General features: G+C 50.6%; 1 protein-coding gene across 1 annotated transcript; it reads left to right on the top strand.

Annotated features, from left to right (window-relative positions):
* On the top strand, positions 1 to 7,973 carry LOC118637661 (3 beta-hydroxysteroid dehydrogenase/Delta 5-->4-isomerase-like). Its single transcript, XM_036273220.1, has 3 exons — positions 1 to 148; positions 3,835 to 3,999; positions 7,162 to 7,973. The coding sequence occupies exons 1-3, from the start codon at positions 4 to 6 to the stop codon at positions 7,971 to 7,973; spliced, it is 1,122 nt and encodes a 373-aa protein (XP_036129113.1). The 5' UTR covers positions 1 to 3.
* Positions 7,974 to 10,625: the final 2,652 nt, after the last annotated feature.

Here is a 10,625-nt window from a genome sequence, read left to right as displayed (position 1 = left end):
GCCATGGCTGGGTGGAGCTGCCTTGTGACCGGCGCAGGAGGCTTTCTGGGGCAGAGGATTGTCCGCCTGTTGGTGGAGGAGAGAGAGCTGCAGGAGATCCGGGCGCTGGACAAAGTCTTCAGACCTGAACTGCGGGAGGAATTTTCTAGTAAGTGAACTCGAGTCATGGGTGTGTGGCTCCATCCTAAACCCTATGCAGGGGTGGGAAAGGGGTTCTCGTGTAGCAAATCAAGGAGCATGAGAGCCAACCAAGGCTAATCCCCTGTCCAAAGTCAACGGAAAAAAGATCGAAGGTGGTGGTGTTGAAGAGACTGGGCTGGGTGTCAGGAGACTGAACTCTGGCCCTGGCCAGAGCTAGAGAGGTGGCTGTGGCCCAGCCGCTCCTGCCTCTGAGCCCTGTTCTCAGGGACAGAATCACATGTTGGTTCTCTCCCTTTTTAACAACTCTTCAATGCTCCGAGATTTTTGACTTGGCAGTTAGTATGCAACCTCAATAAAGGGCAGGCAAGCACCACTGACCTGGAGACCCCACTGGGGTTCCTGCCCATCTTGATGGTCCTGGTCATTTTGTGGCTTCACTTAACACCTCCAGTGAAGGTGAAATAAATGGAAGTGAAGGTAAAGCTGAGTGTGTGCGTGTGTGTGTGTGTGTGTGTGTGTGTGGCCAAAACAGAGAGACATAGAGAGAGAGGAGAGAGAGAATGTGAGCCGGAAGGACAATGAGAAAGGGGTGGGAGCAGAGAGCGTGCCCGGCACAGCGGGGGAGCCGGGACACAGTGCAAGGTGGCGTGAGTGAGGACACACCCTGTGGACTCCCTGCGTCTTTCGTTACCGTTTATCTCTGTTCCTCGTCGACACAAGGGCAGTGGCTGCAGGCTTCACAGCAGCAGCTCACTGCTTTTTGCCCAGATTGTTACTCCTGGTGCAAAGGCAGAAGCTGGATGCAGTGTGCATGTCTCAACCTGTCTCACTCCCTAGCCTACAAATAACCCCGTGAGGAGAGTAGGAAAGGAGGGGGTCACTCCATTTGGACAATGAAGAAATCAGGTGCACAAGGATAAAGTGTTGCTGGAGGCCCCCTGGTTAATGAGCACCAGAGCTCAGACTAGGGCCTTATTACAGGGCCCTGATCATGTGACTCTAGGGTGACTCTTGGCAAAGTAAGTGCCCCCAAACCAGTTCCCTGTCCCCCTCCCCAGCTCCTGCAGACTGGGTGTTTACATGCTACCCAGGAAACACTGCCTCCCCACACGAGGCCCCCACCTGCTCTCGGGACTGCACCCAGCACTGGGCTCTGTCCTCTCCTCTGACCTCTCCCAACGTCCTGCTTCCTCCACCTTCTGCTTCAGCAGTGTCTCCAATTCACAAATAATCAACAGTAAGTGTTTGTGATCCTTGCAGCTCAGCAATATTTGCAAGCTGACAGCTGATTCCCAAAAGGGCCTTGTTCCACCTAAAAAAATAGTTCCCCAATGTGACTGTCAAGTAGTGTCATGTCGGGTGGTGTGGATGGGCCGGGGCCCCTTTGAAGAAGTCGTCCTATCAGGGCCAGGCACTGTGCTAAGTATTTGGCACGCGTGAACTCATTTGCTCCTCTCAGCCCTATGGGATGGATGATAGCACCCTCCTTTTGTAAAAGATGAGGACAGACAGGCACAGAGAGGCCGAGTGGCTTCAGGCTGCTGTAACAGACCACCACAGGCTGGGGGCTGGGAAACACCAGAATTTACTTCCGGTGGCCCTGGAGGTTGGAGGCCTGAGTTGAGGGTGCCAGCGTGGGGTTCTGGTGAGAGCCCCCCTTCAGGTGCTGGTGCCTTCTTTACTGTGTCCTCACATGCTGGAAGGGGAGGGGTTATAAAACCACGAATCCTATTCATGAGGGTTCCTCCCTTAGGACCTAGCCACCTCCCGAAGACCCCATCTCCTAACACCATCAGGTTGGGCGTTAGGGTTTCTACACAGGGATTTGGGGGACACAGACATTCAGAGCCTAGCAGGGGTTCATTAACTGTTCAGGGTCCCACAGCTGGAAAATGGCAAAGCTAGACTTGAACCAGGCGGTCTGGCCTCAGCGACTGTGCTCCGAACACTAGTTTGCCTAGAAGCTTTGTTCCGGGCCTCCCTCCCTCCCTCCCTCCCTCCCACCCACTCACACCACAGAACTAGCTGCACGTTCAGTCTCCCAGAGTCCATGGGCCACCGCTCCACCAACGCAGTTGCCACAGCGCCCTCTGCTGGTTGCTCCTTATCCCTGCAGGCTAGGGGGTAGGTGGGACTTCTTACCTCTCTGGGCTTTGGATTTCTCCCCTCCCACCCGGACCTATTTGTCCTTGATCCAGTGGGTTGAAGGCAGCACTAGGAGAGGGAGAGGAAGGGAGAGCAGAGAGCAGAGGTGGGGACATATGCAGAGAAAACTGAACTCTCAGGCTGACTTCTAGAGCTTCTCTCCCGCCTTCCTCCCACCCTGGGTCTTCTTGGGGGCAGAGTCGACTTGCCAGGCACTTCAGGAGAGCCGATGATTGTTCCCAGCGTAACCTAGGAAGGACATTCTCCAGCCCTGAATTTCCCCTCTGAATTTCTCTTTCTGGCCTCCATTGCCAATTTTAGTTCCGAGACTTCTCACTGTGCCCCCGAAATGTGCCAGTCCTGCACCGGGTGGCACGGGCCGGTGGGCAGGGCTAGAGGCAGGGGAGGCTGAGCCGGCACCACCGGTGTGCCTGCAGAGCACGTGAGAAAACGGTGACAGCTGAGTGCGAATAGGAGGGACGGAATGAGGGTAGGGTGTTTGTCAGAACTGCAGGCGGCGTCGTTCACTCCGTGGACTCGGAGGAGTCGAGGACCCGAAGGTCCCTGCTGCCCTCCGCCTGATGGCTGCGAGGCTGACTCCGTTTCAGCTCGGACATCTGCCTCGATGACATCGAATCCGAGCTTGGGCGCACCCTAAATTCCCTGTCAGTGGTCCCACTATCCTCCTGGTCGCCCGAGACTTTGGATCTTCCTCGTGGGTCTGAAAGCCGGACCTCGCTCTTCCTTCTCTGCCGCATGCAGCTGCTGGGACGCGGGTTCGGGCTCCCGGCCGAACCGCGGTGCAGGACTCGGCTGGATCTCTCCAGCGCTTTGCTCGCTCCTACTGCCCCCGCCGACCCTCTGCGGCCAGGGCGGGCTCCCACGGCCCAACCCGGCCCGCTCTCCACTCATTCCAAGTCCACACGAGATTCCTCATCCCTGCAGAACTGAATCCGTATTCTGTCCTCCTATAGCCACTCTCGCCATCACCCTACTCTGCTGCATGAATCTTATGAACTTCCCACAAGTCCCTTTAACAATGTAGCGATGGGCCCTGGCCGGTTTGGCTCAGCAGTTAGAGCGTCAGCCCGCTCACCCAAGGGTCATGGGTTCGATTCCCGATCAAGGGCAGGGGTTGCAGGTTCAACCCTCCACACTGGTCGGGGTTGTGCAGGAGACAATCAGTCAATGTGTCTTTCTCGCATTTCTTTCTCTCCCTTCCCCTCTCTAAAAACAAATGGAAAAATCACCTCAGGTGAGGGTTAACAAAAAAATTAAATATAAAAAAAAGATTTAGTGTCCCAGGCACACCTGCCTTGCCACTGCTCAAGCTCCTTTTTGGAATGAGATGGGTGAAAACAGGTTTGCTATTTCCAATAAACACCACACATTCTGATGTCTGTGATTGCTCACCTGTCCTGCCATGGAATGTGCCTCCCTCCCACCCACCCCCAGTCTGCCTGCCCTTGAAGACCTGGGTGAAAGGCCACCTTTAGCAGGAAACCCAGGTCCAGAAAGCCCGCCAGTGACCTGATGGTGTTCACACAGAGCTCCAGAGCAAGGCCAAGCTGACCTTGCTGGAGGGGGATATTCTGGACGAGCAGTTCGTGAAGAGAGCCTGCCAGGGCACCTCCGCTGTCATCCACGCCGCCTCTGTCATTGACGTCTTCAATCTCATTCCTCGCGAGATCATCATGAATGTCAATCTGAAAGGTACGCCATCCTGGGGAGGAGATGGAGTGGGATGGGCAAGGGAGGCTGGGAAAACAGGAGGAGGAAGCGAAGAGAAGCACCTGTCGTTGATCCCCTGTGCTTTACTTAGCACTACCAACAGAGAGAGTCAAGACTCTTAGCCTCAGGTCTTTAGATGGGAAAACTGGGGCTGAGAATGGCTAAGAAACTTCCAAGGCCCTGCAGGTTGGAGAGGGAGAGCTAGAATTTCAACACAGAGCTGTGTGACTCCAAAGACCACAAAAGCTCTTTCTGCTGCTGCTCCTATCAAGTGTGAACTAAACTCCAACCTTAAACTCTTTGGTTGTTGTTAATCCTCACCCAAGGATATTTTTCCACTGATTTTTTTTTTTTTTTTTTTTTAGAGTGGAAGGGAGGGAGGGAGGAGAGAGAGCGAAAGAGAGAAAGAGAGAGAGAGAGAGAGAGAGAGAGAGAAACATTGATGTGAGAGAGCCACATCAATTGGTTGCCTTCTGCACTCGCCCTACCCGGGGCCAGGGATCAAACCTGCAACCCAGGTACATGCCCTTGACTGGGAATTGAACCCATGAACCCTCCGATGAGTAGGCTGATGCTCTCACCACTGAGCTGCACCAGCCAGGGCACAACCTCAAACTCTTGATAACCAATCACCTCCCCTGGGCTGGAACCAGGCCTTACAGGTGCTTCCTTAGTCATCATTTTAGCCCTTCTGTGTGCCTCTAAGGTGGGGATCACACAGTAAGGCCAAGAACTAAGAGCCCTGTGAGAGGTGGCCCCAAGCCAGTTACAAGCGATGGGCCACAGCTCTGGGCCTGTTACCTTCAGGCACGACTTCCTGCACAGGATGAGGCTGGTTCACAGTGGCCTGGTATTACAGAGTTATCTGGCACTTGGCTTCCTATAGTATTTTCTTAACAATAACAGTGTCCCGCCCTGGCCGGTTTGGCTCAGCGGTTAGAGCGTCGGCCCGTGGACAGGAGAGTCCCAGGTTCAGTTCCCGCTAAGGGCACGTACCTCAGTTGCAATTTGTCCCAGGCCCCGGTTGGGGTCGTGTAGGGGGCAACCACTCGATGTGTCTCTCTCACGTTGATGTTTCTCTCTCTCTCTTCCTACCAGGTCTACTCAAAGACTAGTTTTTAACCAGATGTCAAAATATACCTTATATCTTCGAACCTTAAAGGCTTAGTAGCTCTTTCAGCATTGTGACTTTCCAATCTCCTTTAAATCTAGATGCATTTGCTCAAGGGTTTAGCTTAAATCCCTTATTAGCTTGCCATGTTATATCATCCGTCTGATCCCTGGAGGCCAGTTTCTCTGGGGCCACAGCACCCTGTCTCCCTAGCCCATCTGTCTTCCGTGGCCTGCACTCCAAAGTTAGTCTATTCAGAGACTCCTTTTCTAAGCATTTTATTGCTTTGAGTCTCCAGCCAAACACAGCACAATCTCAACAAAGACGCCTTTGAGTTCCTACTTAGCCACACCCCTAAACACCCCCACACTGCAAGAAGGGGGCTAAGAGGAACCAGTTTCTAGGTTCAGCCCCTCTCTCACAATTCCTACTCATCACAGCTCCCACCAGCAGACTTGTAATCCCTGACAAGTGTTAAGTGACATCAGTCCACTAAAACCACTATCACTCCTAGGTTTAGAAAATACTCCACAGTGATTGTATTTCCCCCTGCAGGTAAATTAGCTCCAAATATTCTCTGCCTCTAGATTTAATTGTTTAATCAATTTTCACAACGACCTTAAAAGGGATTTTGAAAATGCAAAAAATAAAAATGATGCTTTGCCCCACAAATTCCTTGTAAGGAAGGTGCTCTGGATTACTTCCATGAGCTAAGTAAGGTTCTAGCCAGATAAAGGGAGTCTACCAGACCTCCCTTTATACATATTACCGCCAGGGGGCGCACTCCTTCCGATTCTCCACCAGGCTCAACCTGCAAGGCCAGTGCAGAATTCCGCAATGCGCAATGCGTCGTATGAGGAGGGTTTATCATCCCCTTTCATACTCTGGTAAACAGAGTCTCAGGCAGAATTAGGAGTAACCTTTGTAGGGAACACACAATCAGGAGCAGGACCTGGTCTCAAAGAAAGGTCCTTGTGACTATGTTTTGTTTTGTTTCTTGGTACGTGCCCCTAGCGGGAACCAAACCCAGGACTCTCTGGCCCGCAGGGCATCGCTCCAACCGCTGAGCCAAACTGACCAGGGCTTATTGGTCCTTAAAGAGAGAACAATACAGCCCTGGGCGGTTTTGTTCAGTGGTTAGAGAGTCGGCCTGCAGAACAATGAGTTGCGGGTTTGATTCCAGTCAAGGGCATGCAGGATTGTGGCCCTGGTCCCGAGAGGCACAGTGTTTCTCTCTTTCTCCCTTTCTCTCTCTTTTTCTCCCTCCCTCCCACTCTATCTGAAGATACATAGAAAAATATCCTTGGGTGAGGAATAAAAAAAAGAGAGAACAATACATACGATTCAATATATATTTAAGAGTGTATAGTACCTATAAACAATTGTGTGTGTGTTTGAGATGACATCCTTAACTGTCCTCTTGTGCCTGAGGACTAAAATTGTCCACATTCTCAGAGTATGACCTCATTTCTTTTATTTAAGGCAGCGGTTCTCAACCTGGGTGTGGCGACCCCTTTGGGGGTCGAACAACCCTTTCACAGGGGTCGCCTAAGACATAACAGCAGCAACATTACAATTATGAAGTAGAAACAAAAATAATTTTATGGTTGGGGATCACCACAACATGAGGAACTGGATTAAAGGGTCGCGGCATGAGGAAGGTTGAGAACCAGTGAAGGAACATTGCCTGTCATTAATGAGGTGGTAGGGATGAAAAATGATCATTTTTTAATGTCCATAGTCAGGAAAAGATAAAGTGGCAACCCTATGTTCTTTTCCAGAATTAGACCTGCCCACACAGGCCCATGAAATCCAAAAGCCTAGAAATGTCTGCTCTTCAGAATTCAATGTCAGTCTCTTTTTGTCTTTGCACTTTTCCGTGGCATTAGCATGGTCAGCTTTCAGCCCGAGACGTGGAAAAATCCACTCCTGATCTACAAGAACCCCCTCCCTTGGGGTGGGGGTGGACATGGTCTGTGGGCATGGGGCCGTGGGGTTATTCCGGGACACTGACAGTGTGCCCCTGTGGACAGGTACCCAGATCCTGTTGGAGGCCTGTGCCCAGGCTAGTGTGCCGACCTTCATTTACACCAGCACCGTGGAGGTGGCTGGGCCCAACTCCTACAGGCAGATCGTCCAGAATGCCTGTGAAGAAGAGCACCTCGAAACCACGTGGTCAGAGGTGTACCCCTGCAGCAAAAAGCTTGCCGAGAAGGCTGTGCTGGCCGCGAATGGCTGGGCTCTTAAGAACGGTGGCACCTTGTACACTTGTGCCTTAAGGCCTATGTTTATCTATGGGGAAGGAAGCCCATTCCTCTTTGGCTTTATTGACCATGCCCTGAAGAACAACGGCGTCCTGCCTCATAACAGCAAGTTCTCCGTTGTCAACCCCGTCTATGTTGGCAATGTGGCCTGGGCCCACATTCTGGCTTTGAGGGCCCTGCAGGACCCTGAGAAAGCCCCAAACATCCAAGGACAGTTCTACTACATCTCCGATGACACACCTCACCAAAGCTATGATGACCTCAATTACACTCTGGGCAAAGAATGGGGCTTCTGCCTCGACTCCAGCGTGAGCCTGCCCATAGCGCTGAAGTACTGGCTTGGCTTCCTGCTGGAGATAGTGAGCTTCCTGCTCAGTCCGATTTATAAGTATCGACCCCCCTTCAACCGCCACATAGTGACGTTGTTGAACAGCGTGTTCACCTTCTCCTATAAGAAAGCTCAGCGCGATCTGGGCTACGAGCCGCTCTTCAGCTGGGAGAAAGCCAAGCAGATCACCAAGGAGTGGGTGGGCTCCCTAGTGGAGCAGCACAAGGCAGTCCTGAAAGCAAAGGCTCCCTGAAGCAGACGAGGTGTGGGTGTGGGCACGATCAGGGCTGGCTGCCAAGCTCTCCCCTTCCGGTTTCATACAGAGAGTAATATGGGTCCCTGTCCTGCCGCAACTTTTTATAAAATGGCCTCTTACTGTCTTCCTCCTGCCACCAGTTACTGGCCCAACCAGACTCTCTCTGCCCTGTCCACCCTCCAGAGGACAGACGAGGGGCTTCGCTGCAGCTGCTGGTTTTTCCAAAGTCTCAGTTGCTGATTCTGGGCTATTCAGGCCTCTTTTTACTTAGGTTTTTGCCTATTAGTTCCATTTCCTTTGCTAAGTGCACGTCTTGTTTAAATTCCTAGTCCTTCACACGGCTTGATGAAAATAATAATAAATACGGTAATGCCTAATCTGAAGAAGTTGTGGTTAATGTGAATACGTATCTTCCTCCTTTTGCCTCTATTTCCAGCCTCTATTTTCTCCTATAGGAAAAGCTGCTTGGAACTGGGTAGAAGGTTCTGGAAGGGGGAACTTAGACCGATGAAGCACCTACTATTTTCATGCCTGAAACATATGACTGACATATCTCACCTCATTTAATCCTCACCAGAAACTTACAGGGTAGGAATTCCCATCTGATCAATAAGGAAAGGGCCCGTTTTTTTTGTTTTGTTTTATTTTTTCAGAATAATTAAAAGATGTTTAATGCTAGTAACGGCCAAACCCGGAGCTCCTGGCTCAAAACCCTGAGCTTCTTAGTGACACGGGGGGTCACCAGCGTCGGGCTATGGTCAGGTGGCTGCCTTATAGAATACTGAAGAAAGCGTTTCATTGCAGTAAGTGAAAGCCAATAATAAGCATTGACTCAGGAGCCAGCGTGACAGCTGCATTCGAGGCCCAGGTGTGTGTTCAGAGGCTGCCCCTTCACTAACAGACTGGGTCCCGGGCTTCCAGCACGGACTCGGAACTGGCCCTTGTGACAGAACCAAGGGTGTTCCTTAGAGGTGCGTCTCATCCCAAGCGGCGTCATCCATGTCCTTCGGAACTTTCCTCACCAGCTTTTCCAGCTCCTTTCAGGCTCTCTGTTCTTGCTCCAGAGACGTCATCTTCTTGTTATCCTGTCTTAATTCTTAGACTTGATCCTTCAGTTCATACACAGTATAGACAAGGCTCTGTTCTTCATTCATTCCGCACTAATTTCAGAATTGTGGGACTTTTACCGTCCTCACAAGGAAGGAAAGGGGGTACTTACAGACGTAAGGTTCCATGGCAAAGATTAAAGAAATAATCACAACACCAGCCTTGCTATCAAAGGCCAAGTACCTGTTGAAGTCCTGCTAGCAGCCTCCTCTTAACCCACTAAGAAATAAAGCTGAAGATTACTTTTTCCTCCCTAATCTTTTTTTTTTTTTTTTTACCAATTTTAGATAATAAGAATTAATGACATCTGCCCTGGCCAGTTTGCTCAGCGGTTAGAGCGTCGGCCTACGGTCCAGAGAGACCCGGGTTCGGTTCCCACTAAGGGCACGTACCTCGGTTGCAGTTTGTCCCCGGCCCTGGTTGGGTCGTGTGGGTGGCGACCACTCGATGTGTCCCTTCACATCGATGTTTCTCTCTCTCTCTTCCTCTCTCTCCCTCCCGCTCTATCTGAACAAAAAATGGAAGGATGTCCTTGGGTGAGGATGAAAAAAAAAAAAAAAAAGAATTAATGACATCTAACTTAAAAATATCTAACACTTTATGCATTAATGAAAACTGCTCCATCTATGTTTCACGTTAACAGGACAATATGGCAGGGTGTGTGGTTTTGATAGAACTCTTAATCAAGGCTTTAGTAAAAAAGTGTAGTATGGCCCGGCCGGTGTGGCTCAGTGGTTGAGCATCAACCCATGCACCAAGAGATCGCTGGTTCGATTCCCAGTCAGGGCACATGCCCAGGTTGTGGGCCCGATCCCCAGTGGGGAGCATGCAGGAGGCAGCCAATCAATGTTCTCTCTCATCGATGTTTCTCTCTCTCTCTCTCTCTCTCTAAAATCAATAAAGAAAAAAAGTGTAGTATGCTATTATAGGTGTAACCAAAAATATTCTGTGACAGTATCACTAATTATATGGATTAAAAACTTTAAGCTTTGATTTACATTTTATTTATTTATTTATTTTTTTAATCCTCACTCAAGGATATTTTTTTATTTATCCTCAGACAGAGTGGGAGGGAGAGAGAGGGAAAGAAAGGAAGAGAGAGAGAAACATCGATGTGAGAGGGACACATCGACCAAGGCCAGGAATGAACCACAACTGAGGTACGTGCCCTTGGCCAGAATCAAACCCGCAACTCATTGGTCTGCCGGCTGATGCTCTAACCGCTGAGCCAAACCGGCCCAGGGCTGGTTTACACTTTAAATATAGGTTCTAAGTCTGTGTTAAACAGCAAGGACTGACCACAAATCTAACTGTATCCCCTTCCTTTTAGAGATAGCTGATTAGAATCAAAGACATAAAAAAGATCTTTCACAATATGGGGTCAACAGCAGGTGATTTTTGATCTTTGAAAGCTGAAGACTCAATAAAGGAGTGGTAGCAGACACAGCAGACAGAGGAAGCACGACTTTGGGGCGGACGAAGAGTGGCTGGGACAGGAACGGGAAAGCCAGGGGACGTGACAGAAGTCCAGGCAGGCTCAGA

Source organism: Molossus molossus, unplaced genomic scaffold (assembly GCF_014108415.1).
Source record: "Molossus molossus isolate mMolMol1 unplaced genomic scaffold, mMolMol1.p scaffold_m16_p_20, whole genome shotgun sequence".
Lineage (NCBI taxonomy): Eukaryota > Metazoa > Chordata > Mammalia > Chiroptera > Molossidae > Molossus > Molossus molossus.
The sequence above is the reverse complement of the archived record's forward strand: the minus strand, read 5'-3'. Positions and strand labels throughout refer to the sequence as shown.

Bases quoted from the DNA above. Each gene is read 5' to 3' on its own strand.
- LOC118637661 (XM_036273220.1), top strand. From the start codon at position 4: ATGGCTGGGTGGAGCTGCCTTGTGACCGGCGCAGGAGGCTTTCTGGGG. The intron at 149-3,834 runs GTAAGTGAACTC...GTGTTCACACAG, and splicing joins ACTGCGGGAGGAATTTTCTA to AGCTCCAGAGCAAGGCCAAG. The intron at 4,000-7,161 runs GTACGCCATCCT...CCCTGTGGACAG, and splicing joins CATGAATGTCAATCTGAAAG to GTACCCAGATCCTGTTGGAG.